We start from the raw sequence: 14,306 nt of genomic DNA on the forward strand, positions 1-14,306 counted from the left end.
TAAAATTCAACTTTTATAGTTGCAACGTTTTACAATTTTACTGATGCAGTGTTTGCATAATACAGCAAGTGTAATTGAACAAATACTTTCCATAGTAAATCATGATTAACATCATTAGAGTTTATGTACTGGGATAGATTACACCTGATCACCGTAGTCAAGATTCTCATAAACAAGAATTCATCATCACTTGTAAACGTGTTTGGGTATGTATTGCCAACCAAAACATAAGCTATGTTAGAAGCTCTCATTAGGAAAAAGTAAACAGTCCCCATTCTAATCAATCCAACTTCCACCTTTTAAAAAGATCAGTCGGTTGGTCACCTCCATGTTAAATAACTTTGAAACAAACACTTTAAATAGCCTTCATTTCCATAATTACTGATCTCTGAGAATAGTTCTGCAAAGAGGAAGAAGAATCAACTGACTAGAAAATTATTCACAAAGCACCAGCAGAGTTTGTTTTGTTGTTTTTCTCTCTTTTTTTTAATAAAGGCAAATTAAGCAATTAAGGCTCTAATACAAACAATTATGCATTGATTTCTAAAAATTTTTTTCTACAGAACCCAGTTTTTTATTCTCCACAGCCATTATTTCGATAGCTTCAGGGGAAAATTATACCAGTCCAGTCTAAAATGGCCACCTCGGGACAGGAATGCAAAGAGATTTCAAAAATCTTACAGGCTTTTAATCAAAGTGTATAAAATTTTAGTCTAGAAAAATAAGTATGGGTCGTATACTGTTACTGTGCTTGGAGACTGGAGAGAACAGTGTGCCACTCAAATGGCACAGGCGTACTGAAAAATGCAGATGAGAGTATTCTTTAAAACTGTCAGTGTGGGTTTTGTTTCTTGCTTTTTTTCTCACACTTTTAGCCTAAATAGGTGCAAAAAGTATTGTTAGGTGAGAATCTAGTTGCTGGCAAGGGACTGATGAATTGGTGGCTGGAAGCAGCGCACGTGTTCCACAGGTGTGCTCTCTCCATCGCCAGACTTCAAATACTTGTCCAAAATAGCAATTATTTCATCATTCAGAATCTGGAACTTGCGAATTCTCTCAACCATTTTCTTCAAAGGCTGCAAACATCAAAAAAACAGACACAGGAATTAGCTTTGGGTATGAAAAGCCTTAGCCAGAAAAGCAGCAAATGCTGCTACCTCACCTCTCCCAGCAATGTTACAAATGCTTCCCTTGCACTGCTAAGCCAATGGAAATCCAAGGTGCATTTTGGTTTTCGACAGTGCTGCTTTGGGTACAAAGCAGCTCAATTTACAGCAGCCTTGCCATTATCGGAATGAACATATATGAGATGGAAGGCATTAAAAAATCTCATATATATGACTGGTCAGAATTCTGTTTGACCAGTCTTCCAACTCCAGCCTAATGCCTTAATCTTTTGTTTCTGAAAATCCTGGTGCCCTCATTTTCAGCAATTCATTCTAAAAAAAAAGGATTGCCACATCTATGCTGCATCTGAGTACAAACAGCTCTGAGTTGATGTTGTCTTTATTACTACAGCAAATACAGATGTTTTCAACTCACCACATTCTTGATAACCTCATCTTTGCCATCGTGCTTTTGGACTTTCAACAGGTGGTAGCAGAAATCCAAGACATCAAAGCGCCGCTGCTGTCCCAAAAGCACGATGATCATACAGCCAGCCCAGTGCAAGCCATCCCCAAAGCACTGCCTGGAACAGGAAACAGCACAGAGCAGGTTTCACCTACATCTTCAAAACACAGTCACAGTAAACACTCGGTAAACAGCCACTACACTAAATAGTAAATATGTTAGACATTCATCTAGAAAGCAAAAGCTCTGGTATATTGATTATCACTGGAGATATCACAAACAATTCAAATGGATGCTTAACAAAAAAACAGAACTCCTCTTCTTCAATTTTATGTAGCCAAGTTACTCCAAAAACATTTACTCCCCGTTTAGACTCCTGTGACATGACATTTCATTTTCAGTGGAAACAACACTTTCAAAGAAAAAGCGAGAATTCAACACCACTCTGCTCCTTTAGGCTGCAGGCATGAAAGGAAGCAAATGCCCTATGCTGTTTTCTAATTGCTCAGTAAAAAGCATGTCACGGCTCAACAATTTTTCAAAATAAGGATAGTCTCAAAAGCAACAAAACCAAGAACAAACAACAGTTCCTGGTTAACTCATGTTAATCATGTTAAATTCCAAGTGCTCATTCTTGCTCTTATTCAGAGAAGAAATACTTGTTAAAGATAAATGCACAAATATGCTGCTATTTTATTTAAGCTGAATGCCTGTAGGGGTATGACCCCTATTGAAAGACACGTGCTAGGGCCTGTTTGTCACGGGATCATTCATTATACACTGGCAATACTTAAAAAGAGGGTCATTTTCACTGCAGATACAATAGTATCTGTGTTCATAGATCATGAGCCCCTGCCGGTGATGGCAGCACTTTTCCCTGGTTTTGCACTACGCTCTTGCAGAGGCACTCAAACGCCTCCGTTCCAGCCCCACTGCCACGACAGGACAAGCCAAGCACTGTTGCCCACAGGGGACTGCGGGCAGCTGGCAGCACGTACTCCACAGTGAACTCGTGTGTTCCCACGGGGATGCAGTAGACAAACTGCATTGCGCTCCAGAGGCGATGGAATTCCACACACTCATCCACATGCATCACCCCGTTGCTGGGCAGGGGTCCGCGCCAGATGGGATCGTCCAGGAAGGAGCGTATCCTCGTCAGGATGACCTCAAACATGGACAGGCCGCAGCAGAGGCGTTCTTTGGTCAGCAAGTCCCCTTCCCTCGCGATTGCTATTTGCTGAAGCAGAGAGAAACAAAGCACAAAATCCTGGTAAAAGCCACTTCACCAGAAGATTTTATTTAGAAGAATGAATACAACGCATTTTTCAGTTTCACGTGGTTTATTCTAAGAGAAGTGTCTTCTGACTTCAAATGAGGTCAGACTGCTAACCTGGGGATCAGGTCACTGGAAAAACATTCAGAGAAAGTTGTAAAAGCCTTTTCAAGCACACAGGCTTAAAGTGAGTAACACTAACTGCAGTAATGCTAGTCCTGGATTTATTTCAGGGTAGTTTGAAGAACTCTTTGTCTGAATGGAGGCAGAAAGCAAAACCAAGAGTTCAGAGCTCTGCTGTAGCTCCTGCCTGCACTCTCCTGCCCACCTCCCTCAGCTGCGGCTGTTACCAGATGAGAAAGCTCCAAAGAGGAGCACCAACAGGCTCAGACAAAATCCATAGGAGGCAATGCTGTTTGTGCTTGTCCCAGCTGGTGCCATCACACAGACAGCTCTCTCCTAGTGCAGCAGCACCTACTGAACTGCAGCACCTACAATGACAAAAGCAGCCTAAACTCTGCTTCAGGGCATTCTGCTCTTACTTTCTACTATTCACATCTCAACCACTAGTAAACTGCTAAAGTTAGCAGGGGATTAATGCACCTTCACACTGGGAGAAAAGGGAATAGTGCTGAAGCTGCAAAGGCAGTTCAAGAATGTTCTCTTTGGTCACTGTTTCCAGAAGAGCTCAGCTCAAATGACAGCTCATTTTCTAAGAGTTTCTAAGTGGCTGAAAGAGTGACAAAATGTTTTAAAAAAAAAAAAAAAAAAAAATATATATATATATATACTCATGTGCACAAAAAAATTCATTGCTTTTGGTGGAATTTGCAGGAGGAGCCCCCAGACTGGACCTTACACTGGGATAGTATCCCATGGTAAACATACATACCAATTAGCATTTTCCCCCAAATGTGTCACTTCTGCCCCAGTCTCAAATGTTTTAAACTTCTAAGCTTTAACAGCTTTACCAAATTCATGGGTCTAAATAAAAATCCTGTTGTGTGAACAAGCAGGATGTGCTATCTGATGGAGCTATCAGGACAGGCTTTCTGATGCTCAGAAATTTCTTTAATTGCCTCTGGCACAAATGAGAGAGATTACCTGGGGTGTGCCAAGTCTTTCAATGAGAGGAACCAAATGTAGTGAAGCATATTTTGATTCCAGTCTCTTCATTTTAGCATCAAGTCTTTCACCCTCTGAAAGAACAGGAAAAAAAGCGAAGAGAGCAATCATAAATTGCAATTAACGAAGAGAATTTTTATTTTAACACAATCTTTATCCAGTGAGGAAGAAAACTGTGTTATTTTACAGGCAATTTAAGTACTAAGTAGCTGGTTAATCTTCAAGGCACTTTTAGAAAAAAACACACATATTTTAAAATGCTACATTACATATGCAAACAGAAAGAAGGATTTGTTGTAGAATACATCTAATTAACTAAATTCAAGGAAGAATATAAGGCTCTGTTATGCTGCTGCTGCTTAGATATTTGACCCCCACTTGTGCTAAGATAACTAAGTTGTCTTTATGTATAAAATGTTTGTCTCTAGAAGGTGAGGTAAAATGAGGATGGAATCTTGTGTATAGTAAGGCTAAAAAGCAGCTGGCACTCCCTCAACAATGGCAAGTAGGAAATGTCTTCTAGAAAATGGGAAAATACTGTCTACAATGGTCTGGTTAGTTTTATGTAGAGGTGCAAGTAGCTACTGTGAGCCTGGAAATATTCTCAGAGTTTTGTAGCTGATGGGATTTCTCCAAGCAGAACAAATCAGCTGCTCCAGCAGTGAGAAATGGAAAAGAAAGGAGACAGAAGAGAAACAAAGAAGAGAGGGCAAGGGGAAGGGTGGACAGCTCAGTTTCTGGTGATGAAAGATGAGGAGAACAGATACTATAGGAAGCAATCCTGCAAATACTCACTCCTGCATACTCAGTTTAGTGAAAAGGACATGAAAAATCTACAGGGACCACTTGTATTTACTTACTTGCTGACAGACTCCCTACACCCTGTGTGATCAAACCTACCCCATTTAACTGACAATTCTGTAAGCTAAACAGCAGCTTCAAAAAAGCCTCTCAACTATATCCACAAAGCAGGATAATACTGCCCTGGGCATCCATCCTGCTTTTCCCTGTCATGGCATTCCTCCCCTTCCCCTTGTAATATGCATAGAGCATCACCAGGAAACATTTGTTTTTTTCAGCCAGGCAAACAGACCTGGATCTGATACCTCTGTCCTGTAATTATCAGCACTGTAGTAAAGGGTGGCTGGAGGTGTTTACTGGAACTGCAGCAGCAGGCAGGGGAAGGAGAAAGCATTACCCAAGGAAGGTATTTTCACTTTGCCCATACCTTTGACGTGAACCCTGGGCAGGATGTTTTGGAATGGCGCTGCGTGCAACAGGTCACACACTTCCTCTAGAGACTGGGACAAAAAGAAAACGAGAGGCATTTAGGACAGAAGCATCAATCCCCAAACCACACCAGACCCCCACAACGGGATTCCAAATGGAGGTCGATGCCGCTGCAGAAACACCAGAGGGCAGCCGGCCTCTGTCACCACCGCAGGGAGCCGCTCCGAGCCCTGCCTCTCCTCATGGATCACTCCCAAGGACCACTTCATTTCACCAGCTTACTTTGAATTCACGAAAACACTCCAGCAACTCCCCTCCCACCCTCAGCTGGCGGTTCATAAAGGACGGGGTATTTATTAAATAAACTAATGCAGAATGAGTAATTTCGGTGGGAAAGTGGCAGACGGTTCCTGCACAGACAAACAGGGCAAGAAGATGACTCACTGCTTGGCTATTTTTACCAGAGCCACAACCCATTATCCTAATGGGAGTTTATCGTGGTGGGAGCATCTCCCTGCCAGGCAGGCTGAGACATATGACAGCAGCAGAGAACCATGTCTTAGGAAGTATTTTACATCTTTAGGGACAGGGGAAAGAAAGACAGATATCTCCTGTTTCTTTGCTCCTGTGCGTATGCACAGAGAAAATGCAGAGATGACCAGCAGCACATGCATGACCTTGCTAAGACTCTCTCCTCATTTTTGAAGCAGAGGCCCTACTAATCTGTAATCCCTCAATACTAATATTACAAAAGTTGGTCTTCCTCCATACTTTTAGCAAGGCTAGGGTGCTGGGGCTCATGTGCCTTTTCCAGGTCTAATTCCTTGATGCCAGCCAGGGAAATGCATTTGTTAGGCAGCCAGGACAAACAAGACCGACCCACTGCCACAGATATACTCAGAATTACGCTTTGCACCACGCTGAAGTCTATATTAGTTATGATGGATGACCACAATAGAAAAATACTGAAATACATGACAGGACATGGGGGCCTGACTGAGGACAAGAACAAGAGGAGAGGCAGCGAGCCCAGGTGTATGACCAGAAAGGGTAACCTTGGCGGTGTCCCAAAGAAGGTACCTCCATGCTGGCATCACTCTGGTACACCCTCAATCCTCCCAGGAGGGAGTAAGGGCCCTCACCTGCCTGGCCTTTCTCCACGTACCCACTCAGCCTGAATCCGAAGTAATCCAGCTTCTCATTCTGTTTCAGCTGTGCCACTATTGGCTACAGGTTTGCTGCTTGTCACCCAGCCCTCCAATTACTCACCCCCATCAGGGAGGGATCCTCTAACACCATGAGCAGGAACTCTGAAGAACAGCATGTCTTCATTACCTTACAGCTTTAATACACCCTAGGGAAGGAGTCTTCCATGAAGGTTTATTTTTGTCCAACAGCAGGCCCCCAGCCAGCTTGCTGAGGAAATGACGTGGCTGGTTTGCAGTCAGCAAAGATCTCTGCGTGCTGCCCAACCTCAGCAGCACTGTGAGCTTGCACAGCCTGGGCAGGGTGCTGGTATGCACAGCAGGAAGAGAGCCCCACCCAAGATTCAACAGCACCATGCAGGTAAAGGAAGGGAAGCCAGCACACCTGTTGCTGTTCTGATCCATTACCAATGCTCACCTTTCCTCTGTAAGCACCCAAAAGCATTTAAAAAAAAAAGGAATTACAGGTCTGGCCATCTTGCTTGAACAGCAAATAGTAACAACATGGAAGAAGGGTGGGAAAAGAAAACTGAAGGTAGGGATAAAGATCAATTGTAGCACTGTGCCCTCAGCAGTCAGCAGGTTAGCACAGTCTAAGGCAGACTCTAGATACATCAGAAGTAGCTGAAAGACTGACACGTTTCACAGTTTCATTCAAGCTAGGACAGATGGGTGAATTTCTGCACCACTGTCAGCCATCCAAGCAGCAAGGAGGATGTCCAAGGATGTCCATGATAACTTTGTGATGTTTCACACCTTAACAGGGACATGCAAGAAAGGAATACAGCAGGACCAGACGCACAACTCGCTGACATCAAGAGTGGCCACACTGTGACTGGCTGCAGGAGTGCCAGATGTGATTATAATTTATGGTGAAGATCACAGTGTCAGATCCTCAGGTACCAGGCAAGAGGCAACGTCTCTCACCCAGCAAAGTCAGGCATCACTGTATCTAACAGACATGAAAGCCCCTGCAAGACTGAAAGAGGTGAGTGCAGGGAACTGTTTCTACCCATCTGCCCATCAGTAACAGCAAACTCTCAGATTTCAACCTTGTTATTGATGACGTTAGTAACAAAATTATGAGAGTACATTTTGAGAGACAGATGGATTTTAAGCTAGCACAGCAGGCACCTACCAGACTCTGTTCAATGAGGAGGCAAAACAGGACAGCATTTCCCACTTCCCGTAAATTCTGGAAGCAGACAGTCTTCAGTTCTGCATATTCAACAATGTCCTTCAACTGATGGTGAAAAAACTCCAAGATACCTGAAATCACAAGAGAAGCGAAAAAAAAAAGTCTCAGGAGCCAGAATGAAATCTAGTGACGATCACATGAGCACATTGTTATCTCAGGAAAGCAGACAAAAGATACTGGCCATGTGAATAAGAGTCATAGAGATCAGGATTAATTTTAACTTCTGCTTCAAAAGCCCTCTGATTTTCTAACCAATTTGTCTACTCAAAGGTTGCACAAATGTGCATCCATACACTGTTTGAGAATACAAATAACTGAGGGTGCAGGTTTAGAGTTCCCTCTCCATGTATCAGCAATGAGATTTTATCTCCAGACGTGCAGCCTAGAGGAAACTGAAAGGAGCAGCATTAAATGCATTAAAACTCAGAGGTTGTGAAGTGTTAAGCCAGTGCACTGACCTTTTTAACTGGACAAATCATGCAAAGTGCAGTGCCTAACTTTTCACTCCTGGAGAAGGGAGCTGGTATAAGAGATAAGAAAAAAATATCCAGGGGTAGGAAGAGAGACTAGAGCTCTCATTCATCTTCTTTAAGTCCTGTTGCAGCCACTGCTCCCCAACCTGCTGCACCACCCAACCCATCTCGATCCACTGCTGCTATTTTCATGGATGACAGAGCCAGCAAGGAACAAAGAAGTAAGATACAGGGAAGAGGGGTAGTATCAGGCTACGACTATGACCAGTGCCACAGGGCCAGAGGTGATGATCTGCGACATCTCAAAGCAAATAGAGAGATCACAGGTCAAGCTCTGTTGGCAAGGGTACACCAGATCCTGCTGACAAGCACAGTTTCTGTCAAAGTTTTGCCTAAAGCTGTTAAAAACCAGCTAAAATTATGATTTTCAAACCCACATAGTTTACATAAATATACGTCTTTTCCATCAAACTTCTCCTAAACAAAAGTGATGTGTAACATGCTGGACATGTTGTAACATGCAAGGACTTCCAGCTCCTTGCCCTCCAGCCTCAGAAAGGCTGGGCAGTCCCTTGGTTAGAGAGAAGCCCAGGAAACCACAGGCTCAGCAGCTTCTGCAGATACCCAGTCTGGTTACCTTTCAGAGGTTAAAGCCATGTGCAGGATGGGAGAGGAAGAGCAGAGAACTACAGTAAGTCAGACAGCTCTTCAGCTTTTTACTAATTAATTTTTAGCAGCATTTCTCCATCTTTCTGCATAAGCCGGGCCCTTCTAAAAAGCCACCAAAACACTTGACTGAGAAAAAAATGCATCATAAAAAGCTTTCAAATTGTATGCTGTACATGGCAGTTCATTTCCATTACACTGTATTAAGGCAGATAAATCTCCACCCAACTGCACCTAAAGCAATTGAGAGAATTGCTTTCAAGGAAAGAGAACACAGATGCCCTTCAGAACCATGAGTTCCTTTGACACAACTAATGAACACTTCCCATGCAGGAGATCATACTTGGCTATCTACCCAGTGAGGCAACAGCTGGAGAGAACATAAACATGAAATACAGCCTGCAGCATATCTCTTCCAAGGAAATCCCTCAAATTCAGCAAAGGAACTTGAAAACATACAGTGAAGGAAAGAATTACGTAGGTAACCCACACACTTTTACAGAAAGCCTCACATCATTAAAATTAGTAACACAAGACGTCAGTAAAGTGCACGATGAGGGGATGCAGGGCTGCCTCTGCTACATCTCAAAGAACTGTTTGTCAATAGAAAATTAACAGTAGCTGTTCCCACACACATTCATTCATTCACACATGGAGGTGAATTTCAGACCTAACTTTAGTGCTTCGGTGACTTGAGAGAAAAACAGAACTGAAAAACTGATGGAGAAAGGTTAGACGTAGCAAGTGCTTGCTGAGCTTAATTTATTCCAAGGTAACACATTTACAACTAGCTAAAAAGCAAACAATGCCAGCACACCAGCAATTCCCTCCTCCCCACAATACAGGGACTGTGGAATAGAAAAGCTGTGGGGAAGGCTGTCAGTGTTCATTGAACACTGCAGGATACAGGCCAGTCACAATCCCCAGGTGTGTGAGGAGCAGTGAACACTTGTGCTTGTCATTTAAACACACCTGCCCACCATGGCAATGGGATGCTGCAGTTCTGAATACTGGGACTCCCATTTTAAAGATGAGACTGAAAAGGTTGAAAATTTTTCCCCAAAAAGTTTTTGACACTAGGAAGAAAACACAAAGTTAGGGAACTGAAATCAGCTTTATCACAAACACACAGTTTTAGTTGCACACCCTAGTATCTCTTTTGTGTTTGTTGATGAAAGGATTTCCATGACTAGAAAGAAAGGTCTTCTAGGGATTAACTGCTAGAAGTCAAATACTTTCCTCATTCCAAGACTTTCTGCAAACAAAAGTCTATTGTGTTATCCTGGACTTAAGCCTGTGCCATAGAGGAAATCAAACTAGAACATCTACCAATGTTTCTGGTCTTAGTATCTGCCACATACAAAGAGACTGATGGTGAACCAACAGAAGGGCTGGAAGACTTCCTGAAACACAATGAGGAACTGTAGACTTCTCCACAGGGTCATCATGGAGAGAAAGCACTATCTGAGCAAACAGGATATTGGTGACACGCACAGCCATGGGCACGCTCTTCCCTTTAGCTTGTATGGTGAGTGGGGAGCAGCTTGGTGAGAAACAGAAGCTGAGCAGAACAGCAAGGAAGATTCTGCTGCTGCAACAGGGAAACAACCATCGGTCATGACAGGGATGGAAAAGAGTAGAGTTTTCAGACTCCACTCAATCCCCTACCCAGCCTGTGGATTTCGTGGGGAGTTTCAGAAAAAAGGCTGACATCTGGAAAGATGAGACCTATTTTTTCATGGGCAGTGAAATCCTGAGAATAACCCATGTTCCCTAAAGCAAATATAAAGGAGCAGGATGGTACAGAGAGAAACCAGGAGTAGCAGCACAGAGAACTGTGACCAGAAACAAGAAACTCATATTGAAAATGTGACTGAAACCAAAAAGAGACATTAAGTCCACCCAAAAGCAGCAGGATAGTGGAAGTCAAAGAGGCTTGAGGTTCATACCATAAAAATTACTTACTGTTTTTTACAGTCACTCCAGATGACAGAGCTCCTCTCAAAGTCCTTAACAAAGTTACTTATTTCTTCACTCAAAGCCCCAGTCTCCATATACAGATATATAAATATGCACACCCACACGCATTCATGATCAAATTGTGATATTATTTTGAAAATCTGACAGCCAGTATTTAGTATGCAGGTGTTCCAAATGCTGCCATTATCAGTGTACTTCTTCCCTTTAGATCAAAAGCTTGATCTACCAGCAGAACAGCAGAAAGTTTACAGAACTACACAGGCTATTTCTGATGAAAGACCAATCTGCTCCCCAGTGGAGTCCTGTGGCAGAAATACATCATCACGTTTTCATTTAACATTTGAGCAATGCCATTCCAAATTACACTTCTGTGCACAGTACACAGAAGTGTATTCTTATGAAAGACTATGTATGTCTACTAAAGCCCTTGAAAAAGAACAAGTGTCTTGGGAAAGTTAATTTCACTTAATTGTCCTCAACCTTCCTTCTTCCTCTAATTCTGTTTGTGGGTGGAATTTATAAGTTACTGAATTATATATACACAGAATTTTGCAAGGTAAATGAACCAAGTTTTTTTTGCTCTTCCTCTCCAAGAAATCAGTTTTAATTAAATCCCTCTATTCCCGCAGATGGGGCAACATTAGATGTCATAAAAATTGATTCTATAATCCCAGTTTCTGATTTACACAGATCACAACAGAAGCGAAGACTATTGATATAGAATAGATCCAGTAAAGCACAGAAGATTAGTAAAGGATTAGGTTTCCTCTCTGCTTCGAAAATCCTATCTCAACAGCACTCAAACAGCAGATGCCAAGTTTCAGCTGTGCAGTCTGTACACTGATTAATTTAGGAAGTCAGAGCAAATCAACACATGCAACTCAAAGCTGGTTGAAGTCCTTCACTTTGATCACCTTTCATTTCTCAATTCACACCTACAGACTGAAATCAAACATGTTCCAGAGCTTGTAACAATTCTGGTACCTAAAAGAGTAGGACAAAAATGAGCTGTTAATTCTAGAACTGAATTTCTGACTACAAACAAACTAGACCTTGATTATAATTCTTGGTCTAATTGTGTTTTGGGTTATTTTCTGCAAAGAACTGACTTGACTATTATCAAATAAAATCTACTAACCTGCAATAGCAAAGCTGCTCCCAAGAAACTGGATGCTATAATGACTTTTAGTTTGTATGTTCACTTTCATAGAGACCTTCAAATGCTGTATCCAAATACTTCTTTAACTTACAAAAGACATCATTAACTCTGCATATCAACAGTGCTGCCATTCATTGCCCTCAATGGAAATATTAATCAGGTTTAAGCATATACAGGAATCCAGGAATTACAACCATGGAGGCTGTGCACTGTGTTTATTTTTCTAGAAAGAAATATTCCACTGTTCTGCATATCTAATGAATTCAGATGCCCCTGCAAATCTTTCTCCAGTGGACAGGTTTCAGGAAGACCTATGAATACACTTCCTTCATCCAATGTGGACTTAAGCCATTGTGCCCTCACTTAAATTATTCTCCTCCTTATCTGAGTTTGAACAAAACCCTGGGATAACAGGTAGAATTACAAACCCTTCTGCTACACCCCAAGTGATGCCTCCCTCGCTGCCTCCAGCCACTGCTGCCCTTCCCCATGCTTCCCAGCCCAGGCTTGCTCTTAGACTCTGACCTGAAATATTACAGAAAAAGAAGGGGTGGAAGACTCTTTTTTTGCCAGGTTGCTGTGCAGAAACAGCTCACAAGGTGTTGCCAGCAGCACAATCAGCCCAGGGAGAGATGGGAACACAGCAGCCGGTGGCATGGGGCTTTGCGGGGCTTCCCCAAACTGTCATGCCAACATGTGGGATTTCAAGAGGTCATGGCCTGGGATAATGAGTGCTTTGTCCTGCACCAGCTTTGAGTGTTCTGTTTCTTTGGTTTGGTTTTGTTGATTTTTTTCTTTAAAGAAGAAAACATGGAAATGCTATACTTAGAAAAAAAATACACATTTTGGCTACTTTCTCTGGCTACTTTATATCTTGCTAAGCTCATTGATTTTTAAAAAAATTTCTTCTGGAGGAGTGGTATACCAGTGACAAAAGCCTCATCTCACAGCAGAGCTGACAAACTACTTTCCTCATGGTATTCAATGACACTTCAGAGTGGCAGGATACTCATTCATCAAAGCAGGAATGACATGTTCAAATACTTAAAAAATAGCAGAAGAAAATATTACCTCCAAGATGAAGTTTCAAGCTTAAACTCTTAAAAGGCAAATATTCCTTTAAGATCTTTAGCAACTTTAAAAGGTCTCTTTAAAAATCCTTATGCTCAATGTATTTTTAGACAAATATTTTTATGACTACAAGATGAACAAGTTCCCCACTGCTTTAGACTGTTCCTATGGAAACAAACCCATTGGCAGAAAGGAGTCCTGAACAACTCTGATGCCACTGTCTGTACCCTGCTCCTTTTAGCAGCAATAAATCACCATTTAGAAATCCACAAGTCTAGAAGGCTGATTATGGAGGGGCTGATTATGAATTGCAATCAGCAGAGTCCAAACAAAACTCTCCAAATGAAAAGTCTGAAGTGTATGAAAGAGCTAGAGGCTTACTTACTGAGCATGCTTAAATCACTTTGCACGTAGAGAATGGACACAGGAAATTAATTCTGAATTAATAAATGCATATTACCTCAAGATAGATGAGAATCTACATATTTCATCTAAAGACTGGAATCACAGTTTTGGTCTGTATATGTGGGCTGTGCCAGTTATAAAGAAGTTATTAAATGATTTGTTATGAAAGAACATAAGCCGCACACAGACATAGCCCACAGCACTCAGGCTTACTACTACAACTAATAACTTCTGAGGAAGCTTTTGGAGGCAGAGGAAGGAACAGACGACAGTTGGTGTGTATTGGCTTGCATTTTCTGTGACAAAACACATAAACAAGGTGTGGCAAAGACTGCTAAAGAGAATTCAGCACAGAAAGGAGAGGACAGTGACTCAAAGGAAGAATGCTTTGAGACTGCCCTTCTACAGTCTGGCAGTTCCTCTCCAGATGAAGGCTAAAATCTACAGCACATCCTCATCACAGAGAACATTTTCCTTTATCAGCCAGTGCTGCTCCAAGGGCAGACAGCTCCATAATGGGGAGGTGTCAGAGAACACAGGGCAGGTTTTCTGTGATGTGAGAGAGGGATGGAGGTGTCCTGATCTTCCACAAGCCTCTTCTGTCTGGCAACTTGGAAAGGAAAGGGAGAGACAGTATGACTGCGATAAAGGCTGTCTCTGCCATTTCTTGCAAGAGACTCTCCAGGGGGTTATTACGCATCCACTGCTAGAAAAAGCTCATAACAGGAAAACTGCATGTGTTAAGACAAAACCTGACAGGAACTGGGGCAGTAAAGGAGCAGAGAATCACATGGGGTTTTGAGATGCAGTCCAATTCTACAACTAGGTATGATATTCAATTGTAAAACCAAGAGTTACTTTGATCTCTTGGTACCATAGGCATCTAACCATATGGCATTTCTTTTGAAAGAGTAAATATGAGGTCAAAATAGTTTGTTACCATTGTACC

The 14,306-nt window shown here is 42.2% G+C and overlaps 1 protein-coding gene across 3 annotated transcripts in view; it reads right to left on the bottom strand.

The window, feature by feature from the left end:
• Positions 1 to 478: 478 nt before the first annotated feature.
• The window catches only part of CYFIP1 (cytoplasmic FMR1 interacting protein 1), a 75,293-nt gene continuing 61,465 nt past the window's right edge, over positions 479 to 14,306 (bottom strand). For all 3 annotated transcript variants that reach the window (XM_042041291.1, XM_042041301.1, XM_042041311.1), the window contains 6 exons: positions 7,544 to 7,674; positions 5,199 to 5,271; positions 3,950 to 4,044; positions 2,571 to 2,809; positions 1,543 to 1,690; positions 479 to 1,076 (listed from right to left, as the gene is read on the bottom strand). In XM_042041291.1, coding sequence (XP_041897225.1) covers positions 912 to 1,076; positions 1,543 to 1,690; positions 2,571 to 2,809; positions 3,950 to 4,044; positions 5,199 to 5,271; positions 7,544 to 7,674 — 851 coding nt within the window. In that variant the 3' untranslated portion in view covers positions 479 to 911. The remainder of the gene's footprint in view (positions 1,077 to 1,542; positions 1,691 to 2,570; positions 2,810 to 3,949; positions 4,045 to 5,198; positions 5,272 to 7,543; positions 7,675 to 14,306) is intronic.

The sequence above is a fragment of the Corvus kubaryi genome, unplaced genomic scaffold (assembly GCF_017639235.1).
Source record: "Corvus kubaryi isolate FWS band 111438036 unplaced genomic scaffold, C.kubaryi_AGA036_p1.0 133, whole genome shotgun sequence".
NCBI classification, from domain to species: Eukaryota; Metazoa; Chordata; class Aves; order Passeriformes; family Corvidae; genus Corvus; species Corvus kubaryi.